The sequence below is a fragment of the Haliotis rubra genome, unplaced genomic scaffold (genome assembly GCF_003918875.1).
Source record: "Haliotis rubra isolate DU_JTF1 unplaced genomic scaffold, ASM391887v1 Scf174, whole genome shotgun sequence".
Lineage (NCBI taxonomy): Eukaryota > Metazoa > Mollusca > Gastropoda > Lepetellida > Haliotidae > Haliotis > Haliotis rubra.
This window is the reverse complement of record NW_025765714.1, coordinates 916,621-938,467: the sequence shown is the minus strand read 5'-3', so window position 1 is coordinate 938,467 and position 21,847 is coordinate 916,621. Positions and strand designations below refer to the sequence as shown.

Sequence of the window (21,847 nt, the reverse complement as noted above, 5' to 3'; positions counted from 1 at the left end):
TGAATTGAACCCTGGTCTTCGGCGTGACGAGCAAAACCTTTAACCACTAGGTTATGCCACCACCCCGATACTTCTTGAGGTGTCTGTCAGCAGTATGTGCTATCGATGATTCGTCCCAATTACGATAATGACCAGGAGTAAGGCATTTCCTTTTATTGACAAACAAAGGCAACTAGCAGTATTGAGTTACTCATATTTCTGATAGAATATCAATTTTCTCTTCACCTAATCACGTTTATTGCTAATTGCTTCCGTCCAGGAATATATTTCTGAGTTGAGTTAGTGCTAAAAGAATCGACTTATTAAAGGTTAGCTACGCCTTGAAAAATATGAAACCATGCTGGATGACCTAGATTGTGGTCAAAGAAACATCCAAAAACCTGTAAAAGCCTGAACTGTATTTCTAACATTTCTCCTTTAACGGATCAGTACTCACTACGTAATAACTGCCTTCCATTCTTAAATACAAGAACTTTTGTTCTATTTCAGTTAACTGTTAATTTCCATTCGTGACAGTAAGTTTCAAGTTCCTTGATTTGTCGCTGTAAATCTTCGACTGTGGATGAAAACAGAATAATATCATCTGCAAACAACAGTATGAATAGCTGGGATATATATGGATGAAGCTGGAAACTATCATTGCAGTTCTCATTAATGAGAATAGCTAATTCATTTATTAAAAAGGTAAATAGAAACGGACTTAATGTGCGCCCTTGTCTAACTCCTAGTTGGCTGATAAACGTTTTTGAAATATCATTACTGATACGTACACACACCTTTAAATTCTCATAAGGACCGCCTCCGTGGTGTAGTGGTTAGAGTGTCCGTCCGGAGAGCGGAAGGTCGCGGGTTCGATCCCCTAGACTGTTAAGTTCTTACCAAATTGACCACTTTTCACTATTCCTTGTGCAAGCTTTCTGACAACTGTAAGCTGTCTGACAACTGGGAAGTTACATTGTCACCCAGTCACAGTAACTTATCACAACATATCGCATCGCTGGGTCGTACTTACACTGAAACCCAATAAGTAGGCCCATTTGCATGTGAGAAAACTTGAAGAAATAATTCCCCAGAAGTTCAAAGATTACCTATTCATTTCGTAAAATGTTATTTTGGGATTTTCAAACTAAACTATTTTCAAGTTAAGCTGTCTATATTTTGAGCTACGATCCGTACAATGTCAGTGTCTGGCAACTCGTGAAGTACCAGACTCTCTGACCTTTGAAAATGCTCATTATCTATTGAAATAAATCACAAACAAATTCTAAAAATGCTTATTATCTATAGAAATAAATCACAAACAAATTGTAAAAATGCTTATTATCTATTGAAATAAATCACAAAAACAAATTGTAAAATGCTTATTACCTAAAGAAATAAATCACAAACAAATTGTAAAAATGCTTATTATCTATAGAAATAAATCACAAACAAATTGTAAAAATGCTTATTACCTAAAGAAATAAATCACAAACAAATTGTAAAAATGCTTATTATCTATAGAAATAAATCACAAACAAATTGTAAAAATGCTCATTATCTATAGAAATAAATCACAAACAAATTGCAGTGCTTCAGTAGTTTTAATCCACTCACCCAAAAAATCAATAAATGCAGAAAAAGCGATAGGATGAGGGAGGTAGTCAGCCCTCACTCACTCGAACATGAACAGAAAAAAATTCAACGACTTGATCATTCGAACTCCAAGGTTTAAAAATGAATAACGTCTCCATACTGTCAACGCGTGGATACGGTCGACTGCGGAACTTGCTCATAATTAAGACGAAGTGTATATTGACGAAGAAGAAGGAATACGTTGAGTAGGTATTTACTACTTTGGACAGATGCAATAAATATTTCAGAAAAGGGATCTTGAAATCTGGAGTCTGGCTTTGTGGTAAGACTCAGTACCAAATAATGATAATAATCAGCGTCATAAATTAGTACACATTAAACATCTCAGCAAATTTCAATATTTCGCATAAAGCAAATTGAAACCAGGAGTCAAACTTGATCGCGCGACTCAGACTGTACTTGTGGGTACTGTTGTCCTTTTACGTACAATGGGTGCTATTCCTGTGTCTTTGACAGAGCTTGCCCAAATAGTGTGGGTGCTATGCCCAGTCATATATAGTAGTAATCCTACAATGGGGGCTATTCCTGTGTCGTTGACAGAGTTTGTCCATATATTGTGGGAGCTATGTCCAATAAAAAATAGTCCTGTTCTGACTTCAAAATTCTAAAATGCTGAATATTGCTTCGCTGTTAATGTCTTAATACTGACACGTAATACTGACTGACTGACTGAGTTTGGTTTTACGCCGCTTTAAGCAATATTCCAGCTACATCACGGCGGGGGACACCAGAAATGGGCTTCACACATTGTACCCATGTGGGGATTCGAACCCGGGTCTGACACGTAATATACATATACATGTGTTTGTGGGTGGATGGGCCCAAGAATATCCCTATTCTGACTTTATTCTACAGAGGTAATTTGGAGCACATTGTTCACATGCAAAAATACATTATGGTATAGACATAAGAAGGTAATAATGTACTGGCCTGTGATCAAACATACCTGGTTGCACTTATCAACAATAACACATGGTATATCCTGAACTGAGTCCATTTAAGAACACACAGATAAATAAGTCCTGATGAGCTCTGTTGTACACAATGTCCGTCTTGAAGATGTCTTTGAGGTATTTTCTGTATGAATACAGGATCTCCATATAGATGGCTGTGATCAGATCTCTGTGGGAGGGACGCATGTACTTGCTTGGTCCGTGGTATCTGGGTGTTTCATCCTTAACTTGTAGGTTGTCCATTACGTGGTTGCTGTATGATGCTCCGTTCAGGATGGCGGCGCTGAGGATCCGTGTTGATCAAGATGCTTGCAGTCTGGATAGACGTAGAACCTTTGGGATTCATGCTTCATACAATAATGTCGGCGTTAGGCAAAAAGAGAGGTTTCCAAGATCGGGAGTAAGCTAAAAAGTTACTCCAGCCGGATTCTAACACCAGTTGTCAACGCGTGGATACGGTCGACTGGGGAACTTGCTCATAATTAAGACGAAGTGTACATTGACGAAGAAGAAGGAACACGTTGAGTTCAAACTTCTTTAGTTGGTTACACAAGACGTGGCAAACAAGTATACAAGACAGAAATGATCAGGGTTGCCGGCTCAGACATACATGAGGCGAGCGGAGTTCCTGCTCAACCCCAGGGCGTTTCCTAAGAGCGGCAATTTCCTGCTCGCGGTCGTCCCTACACAGACAGTCGGAATATCGAACTCCTTGACAATATAGATGTAAGCATATATATATACAGATCTTGACAACAATGGACAGGCGAAGACTCAACAATGGGCAGAGAGAGAACCAATAGCACTTCCTTGACAACATAGATGTATATATATACAGCTTTTCACAACAATGGACAGGCGAAGACTCAACAATGGGCAGAGAGAGAAACAATAGCACTTCCTTGACCAGTTGAAGTGATGGCAGACACGGCCCAGGAGGATGACCAATTAAGGCTATAAATGTCACATACAGTAATTAATGAGAGTGACAGAGTGGTCTAGGGTGGCTGACAAGACAATGTACACTGTGGTGGTGATAAAAATTAAGACTACAGATTAGCGTCATATCAATAATTACAATTAAGTATCACATGGCTTGGCTACACATAATTTCAGGCCTTTGGAAACATTTTAACGATGACTGTCCTGAATCAGTCGCTATGACAATACTTAAAGGCTGTTCGTTTCCTTCCAAGAATAGTGTTTGTTCCTATTTCGGATAAAAATAGACACTGTGGTAAAACAATCGTCCATATATGTCAATATTGTAACTCAGAAAAAATGTAACGTACATTTCAAATCAAGTTGCTTTCCCCGCTACTTGGTTTTCGCCAAGTAAATACTACAATGGTAGCAATGAGGGGACAACAAAGGCTTTAAACCAACAGACAATTGTAACTTCTAACTTTAAAACGATAAAGCAATGAGAACTAATATGGCTTCTTACCAAATACACTAGGTTTTCAGGTGGTAATGGGCATTTCACTTGGAATTTTCAATCTTCTCTGCAACCAGGTTTAGGTCTCAATGACTCAGTTTGAACATACGCTGCCATATGGTACTGGTTCGTGAAGCGTGCACAAAACCTGTGTGCAGCAGCACTAGATGACATCTGGGCGTGACGGCCATTGCAGAAGCTGCTTCCTAGACTGCATACAGGAGATGTTGACGGTGTCATCGCTGCTGTCGGCGTGGTGAGGCTTTAGGATCAACACGGGGCTTTTCAGCAAACGCGAGGGACTCAGTTCTCTAGAACCCACAAAGCCCGCCATTCAGACATTCACGGCAGTAACAGCCAACCTCTTGACGGCGGCTACAACTGAATTCCCCAAACCAACTACAGCGTGAACCTTCATGGTTCCTTTAACTGTGACCCAGTGGCTATCGTATTTATAACAATATATACTCTAGTGAGTGAGTGAGTGAGTCAGTTGAGTTTTACGCCGCACTCAACAATATTCCAGCTGTATGACGGCGGTCTGTAAATAATCTCATCTGGACTAGACAATCCAGTGATCAACAGCATGAGCATCGATCTGCGCAAGTGGGAACCGATGACATGTGTCAACCAAGTCAGCGAGCCTGACCACCCGATCCCGTTAGTCGCGTCTTACGGCAAGCATGGGATACTGAAGATCAAGATTCTAACCCATACCTTTACGGGTATATATACTGTAGAGATAGGGTGTATATAAGGATACGATACAAATATCCTGAAAACATTATGTTTAAATAATCTGATGTATAGATCACAAAAAAGAAGCATCACTGGATACCAGGTGCTTACCATTAGGTTACATCATTAAATACTATTCCAAACACGTACATTATTAAATGGGAAATGCATCAAAATTGGGTCGTTTCTACCTTGTAAATACATTTCTGACAGACTATGTAAGTGTTAACACAAAACTAGGAGTTGTATTTCTAAATTGAATATAGCAATAAACACCTGTACCAACGGTAACGTACATTTCACTTAAGTTTGCAAATGAACATTTGCCTGAAATTGAACTCATTTGGTTTATCCATCAATTCCAGACATTTCTGAATGAAATAGACCCAGAATCATTACTTGCTCGCTACAAAAACAATAGTTTTCAGGAACCATGTCAACTCACCGAAGATGGAAGATGCTATGCCGATGTTACTGGATCTCCTGTAAGCTTGCCTGGGGGTTAGTTCACTACTCTAGCGAAATGGCAGACGTCAGTAAACACATGTGAAAACTCAAACTGAGCTATTTTCACTTTCTTCATTTTGTTTTGTACAAACTGGTAACGTACATTTCTGTCACGTACATTTCACAGCTGGGATATATCAGGATGAAGCTGGAAACTATCATTGCAGTTCTCATTAATGAGAATAGCTAATTCATTTATTAAAAAAGGTAAATAGAAACGGACTTAATGTGCGCCCTTGTCTAACTCCTAGCTGGCTGATAAACGTTTTTGAAATATCATTACTGATACGTACACACACCTTAACATTCTCATAAGGACCGCCTCCGTGGTGTAGTGGTTACAGTATCCGCCCGGAGAGCGGAAAGTCGCGGGTTCGATCCCCGACCGCGTCATACCAAAAGACGTTAAAATATGGTACTTGTTGGTCCCTGCCTGGCGCTCGGCATTAATGGGTACAACAAGGACTGGTCGGCTCGGAGTCAGTATCATGTGTCTGAGTGGGGTATTCTGGGCTAGTACAAGCAGCCGCACATACACATACACACGCATGCACGTCGTCATATGAGCGAAATATTCAATTTCACCTCACCTCACCTCACAATCTCATAAACACTACATAAAAGTTTATTCATTTTGATACTTAGACCATGAGTTTTTTAACAGATTCCATAGCTTATGCCTCTGCACTGACTCAAATGCCTTGGCAAAGTAAAATTTCCGTCCTTTGATACTAAGGTATTTGATGAAAACATTATCAATTGTTGAATAACCTTCTCTAATACCTGCTTGTTTTCGTGTATTTTACGGAGAGTATTTGCCCAGAAAACTAACCTTTTGTTGATTATATAGGTAAATATTTTGCCAGATATACTAAGTAGGGTAATGCCTCTATAATTGTTTATGTTATTCAGGTTTCCTTGTTTATGTGTTGGAACAATTATTCCTACTGACCATGATTCTGGAAATGTTCCATTTTCTAGCAAGACACTGAATATAAGCTCAAGATAAGGCACACTAATATCTGATGAGTGTTAAACTCTTAAATAGTCTGGTCTAAACCTGGTCATTTCCTATTTCTAAGATGGTGAATACTCTCCAGAATCTCCTCTCTACTAATAGGGGAATCAAGTACAATGTACATCATTTACTGAGTATCATGATGTGGTTGAGTGTCACCTTTCGTCTCTTGAGTCTGATTACCACAGGGCAATTCAGTATCAGTGAATGAAAACAAATCTTTAAAATGATGGTACCAGTCTGTTTATATGATTCACCTTCTGATTGACCACTTATCACTAGTCCTGGTGCAAGCTTTCTGACAACTGTAAGCTGTCTGACAACTGGGAAGTTACATTGTCACCCAGTCACAGTAACTTATCACAACATATCGCATCGCTGGGTCGTACTTACACTGAAACCCAATAAGTAGTTCCATTTGCATGTGAGAAAACTTGAAAAAATAAATCCCCGGAAGTTCAAAGATTACCTATTCATTTCGTAAAATGGTATTTTGGGATTTTAAAACTAACCTATTTTCAAGTTAAGCTGTCTATATTTTGAGCTACGATCCGTACAATGTCAGTGTCTGGCAACTCGTGAAGTACCAGACTCTCTGACCTTTGAAAATGCTCATTATCTATAGAAATAAATCACAAACAAATTGCAAAAATGCTTATTATCTATAGAAATAAATCACAAACAAATTGTAAAAATGCTTATTATCTATAGAAATAAATCACAAACAAATTGTAAAAATGCTAATTATCTACTGAAATAAATCACAAAAACAAATTGTAAAATGCTCATTACCTATAGAAATAAATCACAAACAAATTGTAAAAATGCTTATTATGTATAGAAATAGATCACAAACAAATTGTAAAAATGCTCATTATCTATAGAAATAAATCACAAACAAATTGCAGTGCTTCAGTAGTTTTAATCCACTCACCCAAAAAATCAATAAATGCAGAAAAAGCGATAGGATGAGGGAGGTAGTCAGCCCTCACTCACTCGAACATGAACAGAAAAAAATTCAACGACTTGATCATTCGAACTCCAAGGTTTAAAAACGAATAACGTCTCCATACTGTCAACGCGTGGATACGGTCGACTGCGGAACTTGCTCATAATTAAGACGAAGTGTATATTGACGAAGAAGAAGGAATACGTTGAGTAGGTATTTACTACTTTGGACAGATGCAATAAATATTTCAGAAAAGGGATCTTGAAATCTGGTGTCTAGCTTTGTGGTAAGACTCAGTACCAAATAATGATAATAATCAGCGTCATAAAATAGTACACATTAAACATCTCAGCAAATTTCAATATTTCGCATAAAGCAAATTGAAACCAGGAGTCAAACTTGATCGCGCGACTCAGACTGTACTTGTGGGTACTGTTGTCCTTTTACGTACAATGGGTGCTATTCCTGTGTCTTTGACAGAGCTTGCCCAAATAGTGTGGGTGCTATGCCCAGTCATATATAGTAGTAATCCTACAATGGGGGCTATTCCTGTGTCGTTGACAGAGTTTGTCCATATATTGTGGGAGCTATGTCCAATAAAAAATAGTCCTGTTCTGACTTCAAAATTCTAAAATGCTGAATATTGCTTCGCTGTTAATGTCTTAATACTGACACGTCATATACATATACATGTGTTTGTGGGTGGCTTGGCCCAAGAATATCCCTATTCTGACTTTATTCTACAGAGGTAATTTGGAGCACATTGTTCACATGCTAAAATACATTATGGTATAGACATAAGAAGGTAATAATGTACTGGCCTGTGATCAAACATACCTGGTTGCACTTATCAACAATAACACATGGTATATCCTGAACTGAGTCCATTTAAGAACACACAGATAAATAAGTCCTGATGAGCTCTGTTGTACACAATGTCCGTCTTGAAGATGTCTTTGAGGTATTTTCTGTATGAATACAGGATCTCCATATAGATGGCTGTGATCAGATCTCTGTGGGAGGGACGCATGTACTTGCTTGGTCCGTGGTATCTGGGTGTTTCATCCTTAACTTGTAGGTTGTCCATTACGTGGTTGCTGTATGATGCTCCGTTCATGATGGCGGCGCTGAGGATCCGTGTTGATCAAGATGCTTGCAGTCTGGATAGACGTAGAACCTTTGGGATTCATGCTTCATACAATAATGTCGGCGTTAGGCAAAAAGAGAGGTTTCAAAGATCGGGAGTAAGCTAAAAAGTTACTCCAGCCGGATTCTAACACCAGTTGTCAACGCGTGGATACGGTCGAGTGGGGAACTTGCTCATACTTAAGACAAAGTGTACATTGACGAAGAAGAAGAAACACGTTGAGTTCAAACTTCTTTAGTTGGTTACACAAGAGTGGCAAACAAGTATACAAGACAGAAATGATCTGGGTTGCCGGCTCAGACATACATGAGGCGAGCGGAGTTCCTGCTCAACCCCAGGGCGTTTCCTAAGAGCGGCAATTTCCTGCTCGCGGTCGTCCCTACACAGACAGTCGGAATACCGAACTCCTTGACAATATAGATGTGGGCATATATATAAACTCTGTCAAAAAAGAAACGCAACCCCTGTCCTCAGATATGAAAAATTCGTTTGAATGAAGTTATTGCTTCCAAACTAAATGTTATTCGAATGTATTGAAATTATACACGTAATTAATGAAGATTACCATCCAAACAACTGCATTTGTACGCATAAGTGTATTTTATTGCTTATTCCGTCACAACGCATGAAATGACCCTCATGGTGACTTCGCACAAAAAAAACACATGCAAATCATGAAAATGGCAGTTAATGTAGGGGTGTATAAAAGCCCATGTGCTTTCGTATTATATTCATTCATTTGTCGCCGAAAAGCTGTGTGAAAAATGCCACGATTGAGTGCTGCCGACCGAAATATCGCCATTGGTCGTGTTCAAGCCGGAGAAAGTTTTGGAACTGTTGCACGGCACCTAAATGTTCACAAAACAACGATATCCCGACTTTGGAGCCGCTACAACAACTTCAATTTGACCAACGATCGCCCGAGAAGTGGAAGGCCAAGAATCACGACCCCCCTTCAAGATCGGTACATCCGGGTCCATCACCTGCGTAATCGGCATGCCCTACCAACCGTGACTGCCACACAAATACCAGGTTTGAGGAGAGTGTCAGCTCAAACGATTAGGAACCGTCTGAAAGAAGCGGGTTTACGTGCCTGTAGACCAGTTGTTGGACCTGTACTACGCCCCTACATCTCCGCCGACGACTCAGGTGGTGCAACAACGTAAGGATATGGACTTTACAAAACTGGAGGCGCATCTGGTTTTCTGATGAATCCGTTTTCTTTTGCAACATCACGACGGAAGAAACGTGTGTATAGGGAGACGTCATGAACGTTTTGCGCCCATCTGCGTCCGACAGGGGACAGATTTGGCGGAGAAAGCGTTATGGTTTGGGGATCCATCTCATACAACCAGAAATCAGACTTGGTGATCGTTGAAGGGAACCTGACAGCCCAACGTTACATCAACCACGTATTACAGCCTCACCTTCTCCCGATTATTGACCAACAGACACAGATTTTTCAACCAGACAACGCCCGGCCTCATACTGCACGTGCAACAATGAACTTTCTGCAGAATTCCAACGTCAATGTCTTGCCATAGCCCTCTAAATCACCAGACCTCAACCCTATTGAACACCTGTGGGATACTCTGGGTCGACGCGTACGTCAACGTCAGCCGCCGCCACAGACGCTGCAACAGCTCGGCGTTGCACTGCAGGAGGAGTGGAGAGCCATTCCCCAGGAAAGAATCCGGCGTCTTATCCGTTCTTGTCAAGGAGATGCCGTGCAGTGATTGCAGCTCGTGGTGCTCATACGAGATACTGAGAAAGACGCCCCTGGTGACAAACTGGTGTCTGTGAGATGACTTTTGAAATGACAATTTTAAACATGCCCATCTTGGTTATTATTCTGCCAAATTTCAGACTTCTGTCTTAAATAATAACAATGCTGTGTCGTCTTAAAACTTCAGATCAAAATCTCTAAAATACAGGGGTTGCGTTTCTTTTTTGACAGAGTTTATATAAACAGAGTGGTACAGGGCGGCTGACAAGACAATGTACACTGCGGTAGTGATAAGGATTAAGACTGCAGATTAGCGTCATATAAATAATTACAATTAAGTATCACATGGCTTGGCTACACATAATTTCAGGCCTTTGGAAATATTTTAACGATGACTGTCCTGAATCAGTCGCTATGACAATACTTAAAGGCTGTTCGTTTCCTTCCAAGAATAGTGTTTGTTCCTATTTCGGATAAAACTAGACACTGTGGATAAAACAATCGCCCATATATGTCAATATTGTAACTCAGAAAAAATGTAACGTACATTTCAAATCAAGTTGCTTTCCCCGTTACTTGGTTTTTCGCCAAGTAAATACTACAATGGTAGCAATGAGGGGACAACAAAGGCTTTAAACCAACAGACAATTGTAACTTCTAACTTTAAAACGATAAAGCAATGAGAACTAATATGGCTTCTTACCAAATACACTAGGTTTTCAGGTGGTAATGGGCATTTCACTTGGAATTTTCAATCTTCTCTGCAACCAGGTTTAGGTCTCAATGACTCAGTTTGAACATACGCTGCCATAAGGTACTGGTTCGTGAAGCGTGCACAAAACCTGTGCAGCAGCACTGAATGACATCTGGGCGTGACGGCCATTGCAGAAGCTGCTTTCTAGACTGCATACAGGAGATGTTGACGGTGTCATCGCTGCTGTCGGCGTGGTGAGGCTTTAGGATCAACATGGGGCTTTTCAGCAAACGCGAGGGACTCAGTTCTCCAGAACTCACAAAGCCCGCCATTCAGACATTCACGGCAGTAACAGCCAACCTCTTGAGGACGGCTACAACTGAATTCCCCAGACCAACTACAGCGTGAACCTTCATGGTTCCTTTAACTGTGACCCAGTGGTTATCTTATTTATAACAATATATACTCTAGTGAGTGAGTGAGTCAGTCAGTTGAGTTTTACGCCGCACTCAACAATATTCCAGCTGTATGACGGCGGTCTGTAAATAATCTCATCTGGACTAGACAATCCAGTGATCAACAGCATGAGCATCGATCTGCGCAAGTGGGAACCGATGACATGTGTCAACCAAGTCAGCGAGCCTGACCACCCGATCCCGTTAGTCGCCTCTTACGGCAAGCATGGGAGACTGAAGATCAAGATTCTAACCCATACCTTTACGGGTATATATACTGTAGAGATAGGTTGTATATAAGGATACGATACAAATATCCTGAAAACATTATGTTTAAATATTCTGATGTATAGATCACAAAAAAGAAGCATCACTGGATACCAGGTGCTTACCATTAGGTTACATCATTAAATACTATTCCAAACACGTACATTATTGAATGGGAAATGCATCAAAATTGGGTCGTTTCTACCTTGTAAATACATTTCTGACAGACTATGTAAGTGTTAACACAAAACTAGGAGTTGTATTTCTAAATTGAATATAGCAATAAACACCTGTACCAACGGTAACGTACATTTCACTTAAGTTTGCAACTGAACATTTGCCTGAAATTGAATCCATTTGGTTTATCCATCAATTCCAGACATTTCTGAATGAAATAGACCCAGAATCATTACTTGCTCGCTACAAAAACAATAGTTTTCAAGAACCATGTCAACTCACCGAAGATGGAAGATGCTATGCCGATGTTAATAGATCTCCTGTAAGCTTGCCTGGGGGTTAGTTCACTACTCTAGCGAAATGGCAGACGACAGAAAACACATGTGAAAACTCAAACTGAGCTATTTTTACTTTCTTCAATTTCGGTCACGTACATTTCACATGGGATCTATTGAATCATTATCTCACCAGCTAAAATCTACTTCGAATCGAAACTTGTGATTCAGGTAGTCCATGTACGTTACATAAATATGATTAGCCTTACAAACATTGTTAAATTATTATTGAGAAAAAAAGTGGTAAGTAACGTACATTTCATTGTTAAAATTACCCTCGGGTTTGAATTTTTGTAAACTGTGTAACTGTACTGTATATATAGCAGTTTGGAAATGATGTGAATGTGTGAATATGCTAAACGAAATGACTGCTATTTTATATTTAACAGAAAGATGAGTCTGACGGATCACTAATTTGTCTGTAAAGGAATCGTAATGTGTGTGTAACGTACATTTCTGGAAAGGTTATGACATAGAAGAACTGAAGTCCAACTTCGGAAGAAATTCATAAAGATTTAAAACCGTTGCTTGCATGTGAAGTGCGCATGATGTTAAGAAAGGAAAACAGCGCAATGGACTTTGAATGTAGCTGCAATAAGAGTGAGTGAGTGAGTGAGTTTAGTTTTACGCCGCTCTCAGGAATATTCCAGCTATATGGCGGCGGTCTGTAAATAATCGAGTCTGGACCAGACAATCCAGTGAGCAACAGTATGAGCATCGATCTGCGCAATAGGGAACCGATGCTATACAATAAGACCAGGCTATAGTGAACTTGGTGTACTTTCAGGTTGGGGCAGTAACGTACATTTCATTTTCACATACTCAAAGCCTTATTAAGTTATTTCAGAATGGCTATTGTTGGCCTACTTAAGAAGCTGTATGTTTTGGTACAATTTGCAAAAGTTGCATAGATCAAACCCTTTATTTACCACACTCAACATCAAGCAAAATAATGTTATGTTTTTTCACATTTGACAGTGAGACATCATTTGGACCTGCTTATAGGGTTTCAGTGAAAACAAGCATGTCCGAACTGCGTTCGCGAGCACATGTCGAGTCGTGGCATGCGAGCGTGACATGTGAGGGAGCAACCATTATTCAGTACTATGGACCGCCAGTATTTTTGGACAAATACATGATATGTTATTATCTGTATGATACAAACATTATTTGTCATATGTTCCTCTACCAACAGTATATAATCAAACTCACAATTACTGTGCACTCACACAAAAGACATAATGGAATCTCGGAGGTACAAAACAATGATTTCCCCCGCAGTTTGTTTACATCGCCTTGGCTACACTGGGATTCCCCCTCTGTTGAAAGCTATCGCGTGGCCTATTCCAACCGATAAAGAATTTCAACATTTGAGGCATTTCAACGTGGGGAATAAGGCTAAAACTCGCTAATAAATATGGAGAGCGGGGAAATGAGGCAAAGGATGTCTTTGAAAGAAAAGTTCAAGGATCATTACAGAACAAATCCGCCGAAATTTTCACCGGAACCGAAGGAAGCCAATAAGGTCGGCGTTACTTACTTCACGTGTATGTTGCTGAGTTTGACGATAGAAGGAGTATTCATCCTGATTCCCTCGAATTTCAGAGGAGAGTTCTATTCGATAATAATCTTTGAAGTTCTTGGAATTTTCATTTTCGTGCAGACCTGTGCAAACTGGTATCGTACGTGGTACGATGTTGCAAATTACGTGCGAAGTACCACAAAGGAGAAATACTTCTCGTGTGAAGACACTCCCGAGGGGTGGAAACACTGCTTCACCTGTCAGCTGGACGCCCCTCCCCGCTCACACCACTGCGTTCTGTGTAACAAGTGCATGCTGAAGAGAGACCACCATTGTTACTTCACAGCTTCATGCATAGGATTCCAAAATCAAAAATACTTCATAATGTTTTGTTTCTACACAGTGTGTGGGTGTGCCCTGGCTCTGTATCTCCAACTGACTTACTTCAGTGAAATATTCCCTCTCAGTACAAGTGCTGCGATCCACTACATTCCAGTCATGCCTGTGTGGGACTGGATGACTGGAGTCATATCCTTCCCTGTGCTTCTCCTGATGATCCACATGTATATGACTCTTACCTGTTTAGTGGCCACAGGAATGTTCGGCACCTGGCAGATGCTGATGATCATCTGTGGCAAGACTAGCTACGAAGCCAAGAGAAACCTCTCAACATACAACCTGGGAACATTAGACAACCTCAGATGTGTGTTTGGCCCCATTAAGTTCTGTGTGCTTCTGCTACTAGCTCCCCTTACTTTGCCACAACTTGGGGATGGAATACAGTGGGAGATTAACCCTAGATGTCAAAAGAGGTCCTGATCAGACACTGCAGACTGTCTCATGTGTATGCCTGTTTCACGAGTGTGCTTTTACATTTCATCACTTTGAACTGATCTCATCTGTCAAATGCTACTGCTGAACTTATTTTCTCAGGCCATTCCTTGTTATGGAGTCTGGGATAGCTTGTCACATACTCAACCACTTACCGTTTATCCACCAGTATGCGTGTGCATTGGAGTGGATGGAACTCATTTGAAACTCTCAATCTTACAATTAGTGAGTGAGTGTGGTTTTACGCCGCTTTTAGCAATATTCCAGCAATATCATGGCAGGTCTTACAATTAGTGAATGAGTGAGCAAGTGAGTGAGTCTAGATTTACACTGCTTTTAGCAATATCATGGCTGGGGATGCCATAATGGGCTTCACACATTGCACCCATGTGGGCAACTGAACCCAGGTATTGCTCGTGATGGGCTGAACGCTTTAACCACTAGACTACCCCACAGCCAATTAGTGAATGAGTGAGTATAGTGTTACATAACTGTAACCCAGCAATCTGGAGCATTACAATAAAAGGGCTTTTGGGTGAGGTAACCCATGGACATTACATAACAAGGTTTTGGATAGGAGGGATGGTCATGCATAAAGTTACAGACATGGTGGGGTATCCTAGTGGTTCAAGTGTTGGACAGACATCATCGATTTGATTTACCAAATGCATCAATACAATATTTAGAGCACGATTAGATTATAGAATTAGAGCTACAGACACAAGACTATTCAATATGTCTTCACTGTGAAGATAATGTTACCTTCAAGAGAATCAAATCATAATTACTGATGGTGAAGCTATCCTGTTGTAAAGTGATGATAATTGCTGTGGGAAGCACAAATCTGTTCTGTTTAATTATTGTACTAAAGTTCACTAATTTGTGACGCATGTTCTATTAGCAGAAAACCCTCAAACAGCGAATGATTTGCAATAAAACATTTTTCTGTCAGAACCTGGCTTTTCATTTTTCAGCTTAATTGTCCAATTTAGACATTCATTAGCCATATTTATTAGTCCTACCTAATAAGTAAGAACAATTTTGTGTTGGTCCTCCAAATGCCTTTGTGGAATATTGCCAACATTCATTCTGAAATATTGTGTAAATGAGTTGGATTGTTGTTTAATGCCCACTCAGCAGTGTTCTAGCTATATCATAGTATATGGCGGCAGTCTGTATATAATTGAGTCTGACCAGACAATCCAGTGATCCCACCTCTTACGACAAGCATGGGTTGCATCTAACCAGCATCTTCACAGGTATGTGTAAATTAGAATATGTGGAACAAAGTATTCAGTCATGATACCAGTGTTTACCTTATCATGACTGCCTGGCGCTTGGCATTAATGGGTACAACAAGGACTGGTCGGCTCAGAGTCAGTATAATGTGTCTGAGTGGGGTATTCATGCTTCACTGCGGCATGGTATCTCAGTGGGCTAGCACTATAAAACCAGCTTCAGTCTGGGCTAGTACAAGCAGCCGCACATATACATACACACGCATGCATGTCGTCATATGAGCGAAATATTCTCAAGCACGACGTAAACCCAATTTCACCTCACCTCACCTTATCATGCTTACAGCAATGGCAGATGTTCCTGGCAGCAACACTTCACCTGTAAAGCTGTGCTGAATACTAGAGACACCACTGACAGACTGAGTGAACACTGCTGTCAGCAACTGTCCAGCTGTATCACAACAGGATGTCATTGTTAAGTCTGGAGCAGTAGGCAACAAGTGACAGAGCAAGGGATCCATGGGTGTAGTTAATAGCTAAGTGACAAGCAGACAAAGTATGCAGCATGTTATCATTCATTCCACAGACTGCCTTTTCACAGTGAAAGCACATTGACAAAATGTTATTTTCAGTGTTGGCTATAGCTTCTGTATGATAAATGGACAACTGCCTGAAGTATTATTGGCCAAATGGTGATAACTGACAACATAGCACACAGACGAGCACACAATTGACAACACACCACACTGCAGCAGATGGAAGGGCAACCAACTGACAACACACACTGCAGCAGATGGAAGGGCAACCAACTGACAACACAACACAACACACTGCAGCAGTTGGAAGGGCAGACAACTGACAACACACCACATCATAGCAGATGGAAGGGCAGACAACTTACAACACAACACACTGCAGCAGATGGAAGGGCAGACAGCTTAATTGACCAATTTAGACATTCATTAGCCATATTTATTAGTCCTACCTAATAAGTAAGAACAATTTTGTGTTGGTCCTCCAAATGCCTTTGTGGAATATTGCCAACATTCATTCTGAAATATTGTGTAAATGAGTTGGATTGTTGTTTAATGCCCCACTCAGCAGTGTTCTAGCTATATCATAGTATATGGCGGCAGTCTGTATATAATTGAGTCTGACCAGACAATCCAGTGATCCCACCTCTTACGACAAGCATGGGTTGCATCTAACCAGCATCTTCACAGGTATGTGTAAATTAGAATATGTGAAACAAAGTATTCAGTCATGATACCATGGGTGTAGTTAATAGCTAAGTGACAAGCAGACAAAGTATGCAGCATGTTATCATTCATTCCACAGACTGCCTTTTCACAGTGAAAGCACATTGACAAAATGTTATTTTCAGTGTTGGCTATAGCTTCTGTATGATAAATGGACAACTGCCTGAAGTATTATTGGCCAAATGGTGATTACTGACAACATAGCACACAGACGAGCACACAATTAACAACATACCACACTGCAGCAGATGGAAGGGCAGACAACTGACAACACACCACACTGCAGCAGACGGAAGGGCAGGCAACTGACAACACACCACACTATAGCAGACGGAAGGGCAGACAACTGACAACACACCACACTATAGCAGATGGAAGGGCAGGCAACTGACAACATACCATACTATAGCAGACGGAAGGGCAGACAACTGACAACACACCATACTATAGCAGACGGAAGGGCTGATAGCTGACAACACACCACACTATAGCAGACGGAAGGGCTGATAGCTGACAACACACCATACTATAGCAGACGGAAGGGCTGACAACTGACAACACACCATACTATAGCAGACGGAAGGGCAGACAACTGACAACACACCACATCATAGCAGACGGAAGGGCAGAAAACTGACAACACACCATACTATAGCAGATGGAAGGGCAGACAACTGACAACACACCACACTCATAGCAGACGGAAGGGCAGACAACTGACAACACACCACACTATAGCAGATGGAAGGGCAGACAACTGACAACACACCACACTATAGCAGGCGGAAGGGCAGACAACTGACAACACACACACACCTACTATAGCAGATGGAAAACGCACAATACTATAGCAGGCGGAAGGACAGACAACTGACAACACACCACATCATAGCAGATGGAAGGTCAGACAACTGACAACACACCACACTGCAGCAGACGGAAGGGCAGGCAACTGACAACACACCACACTATAGCAGAAAGAAGGGCAGGCAACTAACAACAGACCACACTGCAGCAGATGGAAGGGCAGACAACTGACAACAAATCACATCATAGCAGACGGAAGGGCAGACAACTGACAACACACCACACTATAGCAGGCGGAGCAGACAACTGAAACACAACACATCACACTATAGCAGACAAAGGGCTGACAACACACCACCACTGCAGCAGACCGGAAGGGCAGGCAACTGACAACACACAACACACTATAGCAGACGGAAGGGCAGGCAACTGACAACACACCATACTATAGCAGACGGAAGGGCAGACAACTGACAACACACCACATCATAGCAGACGGAAGGGCAGACAACTGACAACACACCACATTGCAGCAGACGGCAGGGCAGGCAACTGACAACACACCACACTATAGCAGACGGAAGGGCAGACAGCTGACAACACACCATACTATAGCAGACGGAAGGGCAGACAACTGACAACACACCATACTATAGCAGACGGAAGGGCTGATAGCTGACAACACACCACACTATAGCAGACGGAAGGGCAGACAACTGACAACACACCATACTATAGCAGACGGAAGGGCTGATAGCTGACAACACACCATACTATAGCAGACGGAAGGGCTGATAGCTGACAACACACCATACTATAGCAGACGGAAGGGCTGATAGCTGACAACACACCATACTACTAGCAGACGGAAGGTCAGACAACTGACAACACACCATACTATAGCAGACGGAAGGGCTGATAGCTGACAACACACCACACTATAGCAGACGGAAGGGCAGACAACTGACAACACACCATACTATAGCAGACGGAAGGGCAGACAACTGACAACACACCACACTATAGCAGACGGAAGGGCAGACAGCTGACAACACACCAACTATAGCAGACGGAAGGGCAGGCAACTGACAACACACCATACTATAGCAGACGGAAGGGCAGGCAACTGACAACACACCACACTATAGCAGACGGAAGGGCAGGCAACTGACAACATACCATACTATAGCAGACGGAAAGGCAGGCAACTGACAACACACCATACTATAGCAGACGGAAGGGCTGATAGCTGACAACACACCACACTATAGCAGACGGAAGGGCTGATAGCTGACAACACACCATACTATAGCAGACGGAAGGGCTGATAGCTGACAACACACCATACTATAGCAGACGGAAGGGCTGATAGCTGACAACACACCATACTATAGCAGACCAAAGGGCAGACAACTGACAACACACCACACTATAGCAGACGGAAGGTCAGACAACTGACAACACACCACACTATAGCAGACGGAAGGGCAGACAACTGACAACACACCACACTATAGCAGACGGAAGGGCAGACAGCTGACAACACACCACACTATAGCAGACGGAAGGGCAGGCAACTGACTGACTGACTGAGTTTGGTTTTACGCCGCTTTTAGCAATATTCCAGCAACATCACGGCGGGGGACACCAGAAATGGGCTTCACACATTGTACCCATGTGGGGATTCGAACCCGGGTCTTCGGCGTGACGAGCCAATGCTTTAACCACTAGGCTACCCCACCGCCCGCAGGCAACTGACAACACACCATACTATAGCAGATGGAAGGGCAGGCAACTGACAACACACCACATCATAGCAGACGGAAGGGCAGACAACTGACAACACACCATACTATAGCAGACGGAAGGGACAACCAACTGACAACACAACACACTATAGCAGACGGAAGGGCAGACAACTGACAACACACCACACTATAGCAGACGGAAGGGCAGACAACTGACAACACACCACACTATAGCAGACGGAAGGGCAGACAACTGACAACACACCATACTATAGCCAACGGAAAGGGCAGGCAACTGACAACACACCACACTATAGCAGACGGAAGGGCAGACAACTGACAACACACCACACTATAGCAGACGGAAGGGCAGACAACTGACAACACACCACACTATAGCAGACGGAAGGGCAGACAACTGACAACACACCACACTATAGCAGACGGAAGGGCAGACAACTGACAACACACCACACTATATAGCAGACGGAAGGGCAGGCAACTGACTGACTGACTGACAACACCACCATCACTGGGCTTCACACATTGTACCCATGCAGACGGTCTTCGGGCTTTAACCACTAGGCTACCCCACCGCCCAGCAGGCAACTGACAACACACCATACTATAGCAGATGGAAGGGCAGATAACTGACAACACACCATCATAGCAGACGGAAGCAGACAACTGGAAGCAGGACGGAAGGGCAACTGACAACACACCACACTATAGCAGACCAGGAAGGACAACACACACCACACTATAGCAGGCGGAAGGGAAGGGCAGACAACTGACACCACACCACACTATAGCAGACGGAAGGGCAGACAACTGACAACACACCACACTACACCATAGCAGACGGAAGGGCAGGCAACTGACAACACACCATACTATAGCAGACGGAAGGGCAGACAACTGACAACACACCACACTATAGCAGACGGAAGGGCAGACAACTGACAACACACCACACTATAGCAGACGGAAGGGCAGGCAACTGACAACACACCACACTATAGCAGGCAAGGGCAGACAACTGACAACACACCACACTATAGCAGACGGAAGGGCAGACAACTGACAACACACCACACTACTGATAGCAGACAACACACCATACTATAGCAGAAGGGCTGATACTGACAACACACCACACTATAGCAGACGGAAGGGCTGATAACTGACAACACACCACACTATAGCAGACGGAAGGGCTGATAGCTGACAACACACCATACTATAGCAGACGGAAGGGCTGATAGCTGACAACACACCATACTATAGCAGACGGAAGGGCTGATAGCTGACAACACACCACACTATAGCAGACGGAAGGGCAGACAACTGACAACACACCACACTATAGCAGACGGATAGGACGGAAGGCAGACAACTGACAACACACCATACTATAGCAGACGGAAGGGCTGATAGCAGACGGAGCTGACAACACACCCACACTATAGCAGACGGAAGGGCAGATAACTGACAACACACCATACTATAGCAGACGGAAGGGCTGATAGCTGACAACACACCATACTATAGCAGACGGAAGGGCTGATAGCTGACAACACACCATACTATAGCAGACGGAAGGGCTGACAACTGACCACACACACCACACTATAGCAGGCGGAAGGTCAGACAACTGACAACACACCACACTATAGCAGACGGAAGGGCAGACAACTGACAACACACCACACTGCAGACGGAAGGGCAGACACTGACACACTATATAGCAGACGGAAGGGCAGGCAACTGACAACACTGACTGAGTTTGGTTTCACGCGGCTTTTAGCAATATTCCAGCAACATCACGGTGGGGACACCAGAAATGGGCTTCACACATTGTACCCATGTGGGATTGAACCCGGTCAACAACATACGCTTTAACTATAGCTACCCACAACAAGGCAGGCAACTGACAACACACCATACTATAGCAGACGGAAGGGCTGATAACTGACAACACACCACACTATAGCAGACGGAAGGGCTGATAGCTGACAACACACCATACTATAGCAGACGGAAGGGCTGATAGCTGACAACACACCATACTATAGCAGACGGAAGGGCTGATAGCTGACAACACACCATACTATAGCAGACCAAAGGGCAGACAACTGACAACACACCACACTATAGCAGACGGAAGGTCAGACAACTGACAACACACCACACTATAGCAGACGGAAGGGCAGACAACTGACAACACACCACACTATAGCAGACGGAAGGGCAGACAGCTGACAACACACCACACTATAGCAGACGGAAGGGCAGGCAACTGACAACACACCATACTATAGCAGACGGAAGGGCAGGCAACTGACAACACACCACACTATAGCAGACGGAAGGGCAGGCAACTGACAACACACCATACTATAG

At 42.6% G+C, this 21,847-nt stretch overlaps 1 protein-coding gene across 1 annotated transcript; it reads left to right on the top strand.

Annotated features, from left to right (window-relative positions):
* The first annotated feature begins 13,340 nt into the window (after positions 1-13,340).
* Positions 13,341-14,967, top strand: LOC124272898 (palmitoyltransferase ZDHHC22-like). Its single transcript, XM_046708121.1, has one exon. The coding sequence runs from the start codon at positions 13,457-13,459 to the stop codon at positions 14,378-14,380; it is 924 nt and encodes a 307-aa protein (XP_046564077.1). The 5' UTR covers positions 13,341-13,456; the 3' UTR covers positions 14,381-14,967.
* The last annotated feature ends 6,880 nt before the right edge of the window (positions 14,968-21,847 follow it).